This window comes from Microchirus variegatus (genome assembly GCF_963457635.1).
Source record: "Microchirus variegatus genome assembly, chromosome: 16".
Classification (NCBI taxonomy): Eukaryota; Metazoa; Chordata; class Actinopteri; order Pleuronectiformes; family Soleidae; genus Microchirus; species Microchirus variegatus.
In genome coordinates this window covers 15,488,144-15,505,119 of record NC_139817.1, presented here as the reverse complement: position 1 = coordinate 15,505,119, position 16,976 = coordinate 15,488,144, and the positions used below count along the sequence as shown (strand labels likewise).

Here is a 16,976-nt window from a genome sequence, read left to right as displayed (position 1 = left end):
GTTGTCCCATTTTCTCCCTAATCATGCATTTTGCCATATTGTGTCCTGACACATGTCAAAATGCAAACTTTGAAGTATGTACACTACCGTTCAAAAGTTTAGGGTCATGTTTTCCATTAAAAGTCACACTTTTATTCATCAAAAGAGTTGCAAAATGATTAGAAAATATAGTCAAGACATTGACAAGATTAGAAATAATGATTTCTATTCAAAAAAATAATTTTGCCCTTTCATTAAAGAACCAGCAAAACTGTTTTCAGCTGTGCTAATATCATTGCACAAGGGTTTTCAAGGGTTTTCTAATCATCCAATATCCTTCTAACACGATTAGCAAACACAATGTACCATTAGAACACTAATGGAAATGGGCCTCTATACATCTATGTACATATTCCATTATAAACCAGACCTTTGCAGCTAGAATGGTTTACTACATTAACAATGTATAGAGTGTATTTCTGATTCATTTAATGTTATATTCATTGAAAAAAGTGACCCCAAACTTGAACGGTAGTGTAGTGAACTTTTTCCTACAACAGCTAAATCAAACCTTATTCCGTAAGTACTGGGGTCAAAGAAGGTGTAAGCCTTGAAATAAGAAATATTATGTCGTAATTTATAACTGTAACCGTAGTAAAGATGTAAAAAAAAAGTCATTTAGAACATCTTTACATCTCTGACTATAGGGATACTTATCCTTTCTATACTATACTATACTTATGCATGTGGTTAAGGATCAGCAGGTGCTCATGTGTGTATGATGATTACCATAATATACATAATGTATATAATTGCTGATGTTCTTGCATCAAAGGAAATAAGAGAGTGTCTCACTTTCTCTCTCTCCTTCCATTTTGTCTCCTGTTGAGTCTGTTTCTTAAAAAATAAAAACCCTCTCTAATGACACGAGCGTGTGCACATGCATGCAGGTGCTAGGTGAACAAAAGGGGGACAATTCTAAACTCGATGATGCAAGTGCTCTAATTTAAGTCACCTTTATTCATGAGTTGTTTCCTGTTTGCCCGAAAAAAGAACAAGATGCACAATATCATTTTAATTTCAGATATTGTTTCAGTATTCATTATGTCTGCTTTTTTTGTGTCTCTCTGCCCCTTACATCTATTTTCATTAGATGCATGAAAGGCTTTTGATGTTTTATCTTCTGTAAAGCGAGTGAGTGGCAGCTTTATGAGGCGCATGCTGCATCTGAATATTTTTAAGAGCACTTTAGCCGAAGCCGATGAAAGAATTATATCCACTCTCCGTCGTCCCTGACTCTTCCTCTTGCCTGACTGTCCATCTCCTTTCCTCCGCATGTGACCCGTCCTTCCCCTCATGTCTTTATTTCCCTTCTTCTCTCCTCTCGTTTGTGTGCCACTCTGACACTGACTTGTTTTAATTTCCCCTGTGCGTTCTGTAAAGCCTCCACTGAGCCAACAAATCATTTGATTTGATTTTGTCATTTTCGCCTACTGAGTTCACAACGTTGAAACCTTAGCATTAGCCCCCGGCCAGTGTTAACTACAGTGCAGATGTGTTTGAAATGATCACAGCTACATGCTAAAAAAAACACACACCCATTTTAAACTTTTAAAGAACTGTGATGAGCAACAACTGTGAACTGTGCAAAAATGAGTTACATTAAAGGAGAGAGAGATAAATAGAAAGAGTGTGTTTCTGTGTGTGCCAACATCTTTGCGTGTGACACATTGTGCGTTTGTGACTTTCACTGACGCTATGAAGATGTGGGGTTGCCAGTTGATTGAGACTCTGCCCCCAATTACTCTGTAATTGAATGTGATTTGACGTCATTCCTGGCACCTCAGTCTTTGTTGTATTGACAGTCCAATTAGTTACCGGGGTGACCAAGACAACAGCAACAGCAGAAGCAGCAGCATCCTGCAGGGAGGCCTACGTCATGCTTATGTGTCAGGGATCACAAGTGATGCTGCAACAATATCTAAGTTAAAACATGGTGAATTTACGTAATTAGACAGCTTGCTGCTGCACGACGCAGATTCCCTTTTTGTTTACTGTAATTTAATGTGCTTAAAAATAGGATTTTCTCAAAAGAATATCAAAATGTCGTCTTCTATGGCTTAACCCTTTAACACGTAAGCCTTAAAATGTCTGTCTGTACTTTATTTTGCTTATTTTAACCATAAAAAGTTTGTTTTGCCCATTTTTTCCAGAATAGCTTTTCAGTATCTGGCAGTTATTTACAATTTACTGCATGTGAAAATAGTGTGTGTTAACAATTTAAAATGAAGGAAAAACAAAAGGTTTTATAAGAAAACACTGTAGTTGTTACACGAACACCAGGTTTTCCGTATTACATTTGAAATTTGAACTATAAAACACATTGACATTTGAGTCTTTGTCTCTCTGTGCAAAAAAAAAAAAAAAACTATTTACAACTCTCTTCTGTCTGGTGAATTTACATTAATAACCACACATTGACTTTGACCTGTGACTTCTCAGCTTTCAGAAACTGTTGGAAACTTTCCAATAGCACGAACCATCGCAGAACTACGGTCATGCAAAGTTGCACTAGCGCAAACACGTCGTCTTGCGATACGCTCGTGTTAAAGGGTTAATTTACCTAAAAGGGCCTTTTTCTTAACAGTTAATGTCAAGTAAAAATATAGAAGTTAACAAGACGCGGTTAAACAAAAAGCAAACAATTTAAAACAACAAACAAGCGGTTGGATTAAATGGCTCCATGTAAAATGAACTTGTTAATTAAAAAAATACATAAGAACAACAAGTTAATAAGATGTGATTTATAGCATAAGAAGGTACAGAAAAATGCTTGTGAAACTGTGAATGAAATGTTTGTGATACAGCGGATGAATCAATCTCACCAATGCCCCCAGAACTACAGATAAGAAACACATGCAGAAGCCAAAGTGGTACTTAGATGTGACGCTGGAGTGAATTGTCCATCTGCTCTTTGTAAATCTCCCCCCTCCTCTCTCTCCTTTTAAGAGATTGTCGTTCCACTTGTTGTTTTTCTTGTCGTACACAAAACAATTTTTACACAAAACATCAGGACGGAGTCAAGCAGTAAAAAAAAACTGGCTTCTCGTGAGCGCCGAGTAATCGTTGCAGTTCATTCGTAATCTGCACCAAATGATGATTAAAACCAATGATTATTTCCTCAAAGAAAGACTTTGATATGCACTTCTTTGCCTTTATCTTATCAGTTAACAGTAGCTTGCTATAATAACTCTTCTTTTAAAGAAGCGGGGGTTACACTTTCCTATTATAAACGGGGATTAACGTTCTCCACCTCACCGATCATCCAAACATGCTAAAACAAATTAAAACCACAGAAAGTCACATTGACCCCAAATTCTATAGAATAAAAGTTGAAAGTTTTTGGTGGTACAATTTGTTTTTAAGTTAGCTTGTTTTTAAGTTAGCTTAAAAAACAGAAAAACATAGAATTAAATATCAAATACATGTAACATACAATTCTACCAACATAAACAGACACATTCTGCATTTTCAGAGTGTGCTCTGTTTGTTGTGCAAACGCGCTCAACTGCCTAAATTACTAATATTACCGCATTGTGGTCGCATTGTGCAGCATAAAGAGTTGTTGTTGCTTTAGTTTGAAGGCCATGTTTCAGGGCACAAAAGAGGATTTTTGTTAAAAATTCAATTTAAGTGCAAAACTTTAAAAGAAACAACCAAATAAATCTAAATTATATTAAAAAGACATACTGTATCAGACGCAGCAGAGGGTAAAAGGGTAAGAAGTTGTGGGGAGAAAGAGGGGCGTGGCTGACAAGTGTGCGCTCGACTAGCTGTGAAGAAAAGATGCTAATCTCGGAGGAGGCCAGAGTTGGCGTAACATCACTGATTTCTTCTTTCTTGACCTCAGCCTCTTTTATTCATCATTTGCTTCACCAATCCAATATCCTTTCTTTCTCCACTCACCAACTTCCCTCCATTTCCTCCTTCCTCCTCCTGAGCTGCTTAAAGTCCTCCGTCACCTTCTACTGCGTACCACTCCCTAAATTTGTTAAATTGACGCCAGAGTTGACACAAATTATAGTCAACCGCAGATGTTGATTTCACAGTTTTTTATTCGTCTAACAGAAATACAATGGAATCTAAAAGCTAAATCAAAATAGCATCTTTGATATAAGTAAATGTTGGATTAAATGTGATAAATATATGCTATTATTGTTATTAAAATATTGTTCACTGTTGGCCACAATCAGCTTTTAACAAAAGCACGACCAGTAAAACCAATAATAATACAACAGCTGAACTGCGGTGATTAACGGCATATTTCTGTTGATTTTTCCTTATATATCTTTCTAAGATTCTGCATATTCTGATTATTCTTTGTACGTTTCTCTGTCTGTTTCTCTGTAGCTCCCCCACACGAGCCCACCATCACCTGTCGATCCAACACTTACCCTAAAGGCTTCTACTGCAGCTGGTACCAGCTCTCCCCGACGTACATCCCCACCACGTTTGAAGTCGACGTACAGTAAGTGCAGACTTTTTGATGTCTAAATGCTGCCAGGTTGCAACTTTTGCTCTGGATTCAGGATTTTACTGCCAACCAACCACATAGTAAAATAAAAGTATTATACTATACAGATATATCAAAGATTACTTCACTAAATGACTTGAATTAGTTTTTTTATTTAAATTTGTGTCACTTACGTATTTGCTGATATCTATGCCCACATCATTGCTTTAATAAAGTGACATAAAAATGGAAAAAAAGGGAATTGAAACTTTGATTATAACAGTTGAAAGTTCAGCATAGAAGGATTTAAGGTATTTTAACCGCCTTAATTTCTGTATATATTCTTCACTCTTAGTCACGTATGAGCAAAAACACCAACACAGGACTGTTTTTTGGGGGGGGAAATTCAATAACACAGTCACCTTAAAACCAAATAGAAAAGAGGAAAAAAACACTATAGATGATTTAAAAAGTTTCTTTAAGCTTATTAAATGTGCTGGTAAAGAAAAAACTCTCTCAGGTCCTGGTTCACACTGCAGTTACACACCTTTGTCTGAGTCTCTGCGGGGCGTTTCCACAGGACAGTGCGTGTGTGGATCTTAAATATTGGAAAATGTGTGCATGGCAACCCCCAGTGAGTCTGTCTGTGTCATGTTCTCTTTGATATCCCCCTCATCACAGAGTCCCCCCAGTGCTCACACCCCCAGCAGGTGCATTCATTAATGTTGTAACACCCGTATTATTCGGTGTGAATAATGATGAGGAGCCAGGGAGAGAGACACACAGACACAGAGAGAGAGACAGGCTTAAAATAAAGAGATTATCAGTGAGGGTGTCAGTGTTGTCCGTGTCCAGGTGGTACACATTATAGAGCTTATTTTTATTATTATTTTCATGTATTATTAATGCTTTATACATAAAAACGCGGCTGCTCTGGCATCTTTTTTAATGAAGTGTCCACTTCTGACTCAATCGTACCCACAGAATTCAGATTTACTGTGTGATTTAGCACCATATCAAACAAAATGTAAACTGACATAGTTAAAAAAAAATCTTATACAGGTATTAAAACAAAGTAATAAAAGTGAAGTTTGGCTCTCTCCCCAGCCCGAGTGTCCTCGTGCTCTGTGTAGCAGCAACGTGCAGTCAGCAGTTTTTAATGTCAGAAATTAAAATGATATCTTTGATGTGTGTGACACCCACACTGTTGATAAAAGGAAAAGCAGTTTCCTGCTCTCTTTCAGCATTCTCTTTCAGATCTGTTGTTTTTCTGTACCTTTTTCCCCATTTAATCTCATCCCTCCATATTTTCTTTTCCTCTCCAGACATTACCAGCGTTCACTGGAGGTGCAGAAAGATTCTGTCCACAAGAATCGCTGCCACGTACGCTTCCCTGAGGTCTTCTCCAGCTTCCCTTACAAAGTCAACGTGACGGCAGTCAACGCTCTGGGCAGAGCGTCCACCGTCATCTCCTTTGAGGAGTCCAGTATAGGTACGTGTGTACAACTTCTTCATGATATAAGCCCACTTTGCATTACTGTAATCGGCAGAATTCCAACAGTTTCTGAAGTTGAAGGTCAACAACAACTTGTGGTTGTTATGGTAAATTTCACTCGCGCTGTTGCAGGAAGCCGTAGAATCAGCATCTTTGTCACCATAGAGGAGCGAGTCGGAAAAACGCCTGTACTTAGTTAGGCCTGTTTTTGCAACATTGAGACAAAAACTCAAACAAATATCATTTTAAACATGTGTCATACTGTTCAAATTTCAAATTTAACACGCGAAATCTGGCGTTCGTGTACAGCTACAGTGTTTTTTCCTCAATCAAACTTTTTGTTTTTCTTCATTTTTGATGTAAAATGCCAGATATTGAGTTATTCTGGAAAAATGGGCAAAAGCATTTAGTTTCATGACATTTTCTTGGCCCTTTTTATGGTTAAAATAAGCACAAAAAAGCTCAAAGGAATCACATTGGCATTTTGAAAGTTAAAAAAAAACAAAAACATTCCATTTCTCCTGTACGCTGTTAACAATTTTCATTCAATTTCAGCAAAAAAATGTCAAACAAAATAAATAAATAAAGACTCAAATGCAGAGGTGTCACAGCGTCTCTTTGAGGAACGCCAACCCATGAGCAATTTAGAAAATTTGTTGGACCACAGATGAGCGATTTAATCCACCCCTGCTTCCCCTCTGCAAGTGTACACAAACTCACCTCTGCTTGGTGCCACAGAGACAAAGAAAGTTGAAATTTCAATGGCCCAAATAAAATGTCACCAACGCAGCTCAAAGGGAGAGTGCACACAGCTTCCTCTTTCTCCCTCCAGCAGCCGAGTCCATTAGCGAGAAACCGATTGACTGTGTGTGCACCCATGTCATTACCAAAGGCACTATAATAAAACAGGCTACCTCTGAACCTGCTCTGCAGCAGACACTGTTTAATTGAGGCTTGAACAGGATGTGACATAAATCAATGGTCTGGTTTATCACTGAAAGGTCCTCAACACAAGCTGCCAAAAAGATCAAATATTAAAATTAAACTACAAAGTTTGTGCTGTAATTGGCATTTTTTTTAGTTAAGTCTGAACTTTCGTAAGTACTTTTAGATTGCCACGTTTTTTGTTGTTTTTTTTTTCATGCATACGCCGACTGCAGAAGTCGTACGTAATAACAGCAGGACTCTTAGAATTCATAAGCGGCTCAGGCTAGAAAAGCAGTGGAGAGGAGAAATTCGTTTTAATGAAGGAATGAGGAATACTTTGGCAGATAAGGGAAAGTGCTGCCAGCAGCTCTCAGCCCCTGTTGTATTGCTCTAAGTGCGATATGGGTGTGTATGACGCATAAACACACACCACACGAACACACACACACACATAGTGAGGGGAGTGAGTCAGTTGAAAGAGTGTATTGAAAGAGTGTGAGTGTGTGTGCGAGTGTGTACACAAGTAACCAAATGAGGCGCTGACATGCTCTGCCAAGCCCCGGTCACAGCACTCATGAAAATGCTAATGCTAGCCCCGGATTAGCACACTGGCTGAGGAAATATCCCACAACTATTGGGTGATAGCAAAAAAATACCCCACTGCTCCTTTCTCTTCTTTTCATTCCCGCACGCCCTTCCTGTGACTTTGTACTTCTTTTTTAGGACACACACACACACATTTGATCCTCTTTCTTCCTCTGTTCATTTTCTGTAATCAAATCTGCTCAAAGAGGTTAGAAAATGAGTGGCAAATAACGCAAATCCTTGAGAAAAATGCTCTTAAAGTTTTGATTATAAACAAATGCCCGTTACATTGAAACCATTTTCAAAATTAGTTTGCAACAAAAGCTGATTAAGCCTATTAGCGCCACAGCACACCCTGAGTCAGGTCTGATAGTATTGCACGACAGAGCTTGCATTCAAGTGAAAGAGTGCAGCAAAAAATAATTTTACAGCATTTCTGTTCACAAATAGAAGCAGAATAATAACATCAACCACAACAAAGCATCATTAATAGTTATGTAGTGCAACATAGTCAAGGGGAAAGTATCTTTCAGTAGGAATTAGTAACATCTAATGGTGACGCTGCAGATTGCAACAAACCCAAGCACGTCGGAAAACTTTAGTGGCCTTCTAATACCACCAAAAACCAACATGTTTATCTTTGTTTGCAAAGTTAGGTTAAAACCTAGAATAAATTAAATTAGTTTTGTCCGTTTGTGCTGCTGAAAAAACACGATGCACAAGGTCATGGCCTTAGTTTTGGCAACTCATGCCTACACATTACACATAAAAAATACTTATTCTAACAGAGTTACTGGTAGTATATTCAGTCCCTGCCAGTAAACCTCTGTAAATATTACACCCCCGTAATAAAATAATCAACTTTTCTGCTCAGATGTGAATAGACCTGTATTGTGGTCGGTCCCTAACAAGCTGAAGCAGACTCCATACGATCGCTTGGCTTTTGTCATTTTATCGTCGCTCAGAACATGGCACAGCTGTTGTCACTGATCACGATGCAAGAGGAGGATCTGTTTCTAGTGGAGACGATTTTGGTTGAAAGGACAAAACTTAATAAACATGTTTTGAAATGTATGATAATTTGTGCAGACATGGTCTTGTCTTGTTTTTTCTCCCCCGCCCCCCGTCCTCCTTGTCTCTTTACTTGTCTGTTTCGTATTCTCCGCGCCCATCATCTCGTCTCTCTATTCCCCGTGTTGTTAAAAGTCTTTTTTTTTTTTTCTCTCATGCCATTCTAAGTCGTAAGTCACATTCATTCTCAGGGACAACGAGGCAGATCGTAAATAAATAAAACAATTTCATGCTTCCTGGTGCACTTCTTGAATTCTGAGTGGGAGTAAGACAATTCTCGACTGTCCTTGTTCATTCGACCAAAGCTGGGATGAAATGAGATGAGATTGTGTGTATGTGTGCGCGCGCGCGTGTGTGTGTGTGTCCGCACATGCGTATGCTGTGGGTAGAGTTACAAAGAGATCCCTCAAGGAAGTTCCAGACAGCATCAAATGATAGATTGAATCTTCTCCAGTGTCAGAGCGATCAAACGGACAAACGGAGGTGTCGAGGCCTCCACAGGTGAACCGTTTATCACACCTGGGCCACCTGCTTTCATGTCGCACTCTGTCGCTCATTCATCGAGACGACAAGGGGAATCTAAACGTAACCTAATTCCACACGGGGCAATAATAAATGCAACAGTCACCCTTTCAACAATCGTCGCTGATGTAATCTTTTCAATCAACGCCGAGAGGAAAAGAAGAAGATCGTTCTTGTTCAAGTTTATCTTGAGGTCGCTGTCGGAAATTTAAAAAACTAAAAAAGTGACGCCTCGGGGGTTGTTGGTGTAGAAGAAAGTACAAATACTTTATTACTGTACTTAAGTCCAACATTCACGTATCTGTACTTCACTTTGCAACTTTTACTCCACTACATTTCCTCTAACTATGTCTGTTACTCGTTACTACCAAATAAAATCAGAAGATGAAGAGTTCACATGCTGCAACATGGGGTTTAGTGTCTTGCTCAAGGACACATGTATAGACTAGCAGAGCCAGGAATTGAACCCACAACCTTCCAAGTTGAAAGTCAACTCACCCTAACACTTAGTCACCATGGCTCAATCCTTACTCCTCACTTTTTAAAATACTTTTTACTTCTAAAACTTAAGTCCATTTTATATCAGAAATGTACATTTGATACTTAAGTACACTAAATGTCATATACTTAAATAAACTTTGAAAAAAGTGACTTCAACTTCTACCAAAGTAATTTTCTGGTAAGATACTTGTACTTTTACTCGAGTATCTAACCATTTAAAGGTCCAATGTGCAAGAAATAGTGACACCTAGAGGTGAAACTGGAAAACTCCTACACTCTCACATTCAGGAAACAATGGCTGTAGGATTTTGTTCATCTCCCTTCACTTTTTCAGCCTCTGATTTTCTTTAAGCCGCTAGAAAATGTGCTTGTTTTGATATTTCGGTGACTCCATCAGTCTCCCCTCTCTCTCCACGAGGGTGGTCAGAGATCAGCTACCAATAAAAACGCTCTCCTACAGCTGGGAAAAGCATATTAACTTAGAGATGCACTAATTGCTGCCAACGCACAGAACCTAACAAGTACAACTGTCTCCGGAATAGCAGCTCATTTCTCAAGAGCAGTCATACAATTGTGCAATTTTGTCGTCATCCTCCCCCCCACCAAATGTTTTTATTGGATTTAAAAAGAAATGTGCAAACATGTGTATCGAAAAAAGAAACTATTGTCCCCCCATTATGTCCTGTCAAGGAACATACTGCGTTCTTATTAAGACTAAGACATAAGAGGACAGAGGACAGGAGTCGGCTGTACAGTTGTGCAAATGTATTTTTTGAGGGGCTTAAAATCATACAGTCAATTATACAGTGTGTATAATTTAGCAACATTTATTGGTAAAATTGCTTTTTGCATCTGAATATTCCACATCTTATCGCCTAAGTGTGTATGCATATGTTGCCTTTAGTGAGCATTGAAACTAAGGGTGGGACAGTATGATACTTGATACATGGTCCACGATACCGATAATATCATGATACAGCGATTCCATGATCACCAATATATTGCAAGACAATCATATAGGATTTCTCTATTTATTCACAACATGCTTTTTTATTAGATTTTTTTCAGATCTTTTACTCATAAAACTTGACCGAAACACAGTTAAGAGCAGTGTAGGGCTTTTATTTTCTTTGAAGGAAGTGACCTTTTTATAATTCTTTTATATATTTATTTACAATCCCAACTTCCTCTGTTGTTGTGGGAATGAGACTTGTATCTCAGATCCACCGTCTGATGATCGAATAACACATTTATCTCAGGAAATTAGGAACAAAAAAAAACAAAACATATTTTTTGGGTGAAGTGGCCCTTTAATTTAAATAATTACAATACAGTTACCATATTATGCAGGGAATGACAATGATGTATCACCAAATCAAAATTGTGCCCCACTGGACCTAAGGAAAGGAAAGATTTTCACATTTCTTGTCACTCCGTCATCTGACAGTTTTAAGATAATAACACACAGTTATATAACATTTTTTAATGTGAAACTGTTAGAAATGTGGCATTTATGTACATGTTTTGTGATTACATATCAATATTGGCCATGAGAGGCAAATGTTTGAGTAAATATTCATTATTAACTGTTTTTAGTGTTCTGTAGAGAACATGATTCAGCACATGGCGTCCTTTCATATCTCAGACACTAAATTCCATCATTCCTTTGTAAAATACAAAGACTTTGATTTTTCAATGAAATGATTCCACCTGAAATATCAAGCATTCTTTGGGGCTTTGTTTGTTTGTGTTCGATTGGACCAGAATGTAGCAAAGAAAAAAACAGAATATTGCTTCATTGCGTTCTCTTTTGTGAATTATTTTTTTTTGTGTATGTCTTCAGGTCGAAGCTCTCGGATTGTTATTTCTTCTCGCTATTTCTTTTTTTTCTGTCAGATGTTGCCATCCAGCACCGAGCAGATGTTCACATACTTTTGTTCTTGTTTAAAAAGGAATGACGATAGTGTAGTGCAAGGACACGGCAGAGTGGAGCCGCAGAGTTTTAGACAGCAGAGGCAGCAGTCACACCTCCATGCATTAAGTAAAAAAAAGAACAAGGTAGCTCACAAATATTTTAAAACACTACAAACCCGGGATGATTTCAGACATGCACTGGTACAGCAGACTCCTTCTCCTTCCTCCTCCACTCTATCTCCTGTCTCTTATTTCATTTTCAGCAGACAGTGTGTGAAATGGGTTTGCTCGTTGCTGTTTGACTTTTATGTCAGGGTTTACCTGTTAACTTTTGTCTCCTGCAAAGGGGGAAAAAACACGACTATTTTTGCGCTGTGATGCTGTAATGACAGAGGAGCAACGGTGACATGGATGCATTATTTGAATGAAGAGAGTCGATGGAGGCTTGATAGACATTTTTAGGCCAAGCGTCAACAATAAGACGCTGATAATCACGCTTCATGTATTGTCGTTGTTCTTTCTTTCTGTCTGGGTGAGACAGAAAAGTCGTCTCACTTTTCTCCTCACATTTCAAGTTATTACCTTGTCTGCTCTGTGTCCTACTAAACGGCAGCTGTGCATGCAGCCCAGGTTTTGGAACAGCGCACAAAGAGCATGCTGGGTGCACATTGTGTGTGTATGTTGTTGATAAAGATAGATGCGGGAAAATTTAACAAACAACACATTATCTGTTGGGTTTTTGTAGCATTAGCATTAGCTTTTTGCGTTTATTTCAGGCAAGGCCCTTGCTTTTTGAAGGCTGCCATGATTCTACAGCAGCTTGAACAGACAAACCAAACAAAGTGTGAGTTAAGGCCACATTATACTTCTCCGACTGCGTAATGCGTTATCCACGGAGACACCTCGAGCCTTCATACTTCTGCGTCGTGGTGACGGATATGCGCTGCAATTTCCCGCCCGATCAGTAGGGGTCGCCGCGCAAGGTTGTTGTGCTTCTGGCTACAGTGAGCAATGGCATCCGAGAGAGAAAGACTGTGAAACAGTGGCCGTTTCTCACTTTTCTGTATCACGGAACGCAGTTTTAAGATAATTTGAGGCGAGAAATTGGCCATTTAGAGTCTAAACATGTGCTGTGTGTGTTAAGATATAACGTATTATGGTTTGGCAGCGACGTTGTCGGCGGTGATCAGCTCCGCCTCTGTTGACGCTCGGTGCGCACTGTGACCGGCACAGAGCAGCTTCGCTCGGCCTGTCCTGAGTTGGAATCTTCAGTCTGACCATTAGATGTCACTAGCTCTTACTTACTGGACCTTTTAAGTTTCTCAGACACTGAAACGCTTAGAGCCGTGTATCTGTTTCTCATCAGTTTAGCATTAGTTGAATTGGTCAGTGAATTCAAACTCCTATTGTGTCTTTTTTTTTTTTCTCCTAACTCCTTCCTATAAGGGAACGTCCTTTCTTTTTTCTGTCTCTCTTTTTTTTTTGCTTTATTATTATTAGTTGTGCTTGGTCAGATATCAGGTGCCTTCCCAGAGGTCGGCAAAAAAGAAGGATGTGTTCATTGCTCATGCAACACAAAGCTAATACTCTGTGTTTCAAGTCCGATGAATACTTCAGAAGCCTCTGGGACATCCCGCCCATACAGATTTCTCTCTGTTGTGTTCTGTGCTTGCATGAGGCACTGGACAAAGCTGTTGCAAACAAAGAAGAGAAGTTCTGCTCTCTGGTCTCAACTGACTTCACTTTGGTTTCACTCTGCCTGTATCCACTTTTCTTTCTTTCTCTCTCTCTGGCGCCCACAGACTTTTTTAAGACTTTAAGCGATCCTATAAGTTCACTTCAAGCCACATGGATTTGATCAACGCTAGCTGGATGTGGATCTAATAAAGTGTGGTATGACATCAACCTAAATCTGTTTATCATGACAATTAGATCACCTTAAAATATTTCAAAGAAGTGAACAACATTTTTGATTTCATAATGTTTTTTTCTATCTTTTCAACCATAGTGGTAAGTAAGGCTAACAATGACATAATAATTATGAGTCATATTCTAGGTAGGGATGCTTTCCTGGAGCCATTACTAAATTAGTACCAGTTCTTAACTGGTCAGTTGTCAATTATGGACAAATATAAGGCCAATTGAATTAAACAACAGACGTTATTCTTCTTCTGCGGTTCAATGTACGCAACCGGATGTGCTCGGAGAACCGGTGTTTACGTAACTATAATGGGATTTTCAGAGATCTCGCTGAGCCCGAGATTACAATAAAACACAACGTTCTCAGCAGTGGCTGAACTGTTTGTTTCGAAATTTCAGGGCTTCTTAAACAAGGTAATGACGCAGATACACACTAAAAAACAGCGTTAATTGAAACTTCCGTTCTAGTTTCGCTTTAAGATTTATGTGTAGTGTCTGATTCACAACAATCCCCTAACAGCAAAAGTTATATTGCAGCATCGTCGGGGATGTGCACTCCAAGGTTTGGCTTTTCAGTAAACTTATATTCATTTTTAAAAAGTTTGCACATAAACAAATAAAACAGAGGATAAATATGAGGCAGTGCTGTGTTTGATGGCTCTGCTGCTGCTGCTAACAGAACTGCAGTGTCTTCAGTTCACTGAAGGTAGCAATCTTTATGGGTTAGATATGTTGCTGCTGTCTCAATATACTTATAAGAACTTCTATTTTAGATTAGATAGGGACAAAATAACTGTAGGAAGTAGTATAAAAACGAGTTTTGTTGATGTATTGTTGTCGAGAAGCAGCATCAGTGTCAGTGTCCTGATGATACCTGTCCTTAACTGTGGAGTCAATGACATTGTGAGATGTTCGTTAGTCTTTTTTTCTGTGGTCACAGAAACGGTGTGTCAATGGCCGCCTTTAAGCCTTGCTCTCACACAGACAGTGTGACACATTTCCATTGCTCCATTTCCATCTTCCCATTTAAAGTCTGTGAGAGATTATCATCTCTTTCACAGGGTTGTCCGTCTGCTTTTATCTGTACCCGTCTCGTATAATCTCCCCCACACAATCTCTCATTGTCATTCATTCATTCATTGAATGTGTTCTATCAGAGACGATTGTCTGCGTTTGTGTTTGCTGTTTACATGTTTTTCTTTCTTTTTTTTCTACTGTACATGCATTTCGGAAAAAAGCACTTTGTCAGACTGTCAACCACTCCTGTTTTACGTCATGCTGTCTGTATGTGATGGAGAAAGGGTGTAGCTGTAAAGTGGCAGGCCATGTGTGCTCCCCCGGTGCAAGGGATCTAACAAACACTGGGTCATTCAATATGGTCTGAAAAGCACTGAGAATCTGCACAATCTGTCTTTCTCAGCGGACGTGTATTCAGAAAGACAATGTTTACGCTCGTCTTTTCATCCGGGCACGTCTCGTCTTTTACTCCGACACGGCTCACTCTGAAAATGTTCTGGGCTTTTTGTCCTTAGACGCTTTCTTTGCGACGGTGATAACACATTTTCTCTCCACGTCCCTCATGGGTTTACACTTAGGATTCTGAGAATACTTCAGTAGCAGTAGTAGTAATAGTTCTAGAGGACAACTTGAAAGAGTTTAAAGTAGAGAGACCTTCATATTTTCATATGACTAATATTATTTGAGGCATCCGGCCACTTTATTAGGTACAACTGACACCTATTTTTTCCAGAATAACTTCCAATATCTGGCAGTTATTTACAATGTACTTTACAACTTAAAATTAAGAAAAACGTTTAAATGTTTTATTGAGAAAAAAACATTGTACACCAGATTTGGCCTGTTAAATTTGAACAGTAGAGCATATATATCTCTTTGTCTCAATGTCCACAAAGATGCTGATTCGTGAACTTACCGTAATAACCACATGTTGGCTTTGACGTGCAACTTCTCAGCTTTCAGAAACAGTTGGAATTTCTCCGGTGGCGCAAACCATTGCATAATTACGGCAATGCACAATGCGCTTGTGCAAACGTGTCATGCTGGAAGGTTGTCTTGATCATGTCACTTTGCCTAAATGCAGTGAGTTGCTGACATGTGATTAAATGATTAAATATATGTGTTAACAAGCACACAAGCAGTCTTTTATATTGTTATTATAATGGTACCTAATAAAGTTGCTGATGACGTAACCTTTAGTTTATTAATTTTGTGACCTGTATTAGACAAATTAAACACAATAATTGTCAAAAATCAGTTCAGTAGAGGCTGCTATATGCTGACTTTTAGACACAGGAGAAGGTAAACATCTCTGAGGCAGTTTAATGAATAGATGGTGAGCTGACAGCTGGCTGCGGGGTGAAAATGGAAAACGACAAAGTCCGACTAAGGCCTTGTGGCTCGGGTGAACTTGGAGGGATTTGCAGCTGAGAAGGCGTGGCGGGGCTTCACAGGGAGATAACAGGCGAGAGAAAAGCAACTGCATGCATCGGGAATAGATGAGACACAAGAGGTTAAGTGGCAGAGAGCATATTGGCCGCATTAGAGGCTGAACAATTTGGTGACAAGGAAGGAGTGAGGGGGATCTAGAGCTGCGAGCCGTGCGAGATGATTAACCGTAGGTGTGGAGCGGCTGCGAGGTGAGAGGCTTTGCACGCCACGACACACAGTGGAAAACAGGAGGAAATAAACTATAGTCTGTGACACAATGAAGCTCCAAAAACGTTCATCTTTCATTCGACCTTCCCTTTCTCGTCGTTCGAGCGGCCTCGTGTTTGTCTCATGTCTCAAACTCCTTGTTCCAGGTTTGTTTGTAATACAGATTTTCTGTCAAATATTTGAAGCTTTGAGCCGGGAGATGTGCACAAAGACGTACGTCCCTGTGGAAAATCGGCACTTTTAATGTCATGAAATATGTGATTAAATTGTTAAAATGTATACTTCTTGATGCACGTGTTCAACACATGCATCATACGTGCACTCTGTTTCAATTGAATCATATTTTTTGTAGTGCTGGGCATGTTAATGGCGTCAACGTTAACGCACGTTTCCATGTTTCCATGACACCTGACCAAAAAAAATTGCGAGTTACGTCACGTTAACATGACTCCCGATTGTTAAAATTAGTCTCTTAAGTAACGCTAATGTTTAAAAACAGAGGCACACATACGCAGTACACAGGTACGCTGGTTATTTGTAGCGCTGCTCTTTTCGTTTACCAAACAGACCAAAGGAGCTAAAGGAGCTAACGCAGCTAACAGAGCTAACTGGTAAACTGTGCTTGGACTCTGGTGCTGCGGCACATAAATATAACATCACATGCTTCTTTTTCCGGTCAGTCGTCATGGAAACGTGTTATGCGTTAACGTGCGTTAACCCAGTGCCCAGCACTAATTTTTTGTGCTTTTATTTTGTTATTTTGTTTGTTGTTTTGCTTATTTCCATTTCCATAACTGCACAATAATGAATCATATTGTCAGAATCTCATACTGTCCTACTCCTCTTGTCCTACTCCCCATTCCCTGAATGAGT

General features: G+C 39.2%; 1 protein-coding gene across 1 annotated transcript in view; it reads left to right on the top strand.

Moving 5' to 3' along the window:
- The window catches only part of cntfr (ciliary neurotrophic factor receptor), a 243,069-nt gene that overhangs the window by 200,442 nt on the left and 25,651 nt on the right, over window positions 1-16,976 (top strand). The window contains exons 5-6 of the mRNA XM_083903061.1: window positions 4,390-4,507; window positions 5,818-5,984. Coding sequence (XP_083759187.1) covers window positions 4,390-4,507; window positions 5,818-5,984 — 285 coding nt within the window. The remainder of the gene's footprint in view (window positions 1-4,389; window positions 4,508-5,817; window positions 5,985-16,976) is intronic.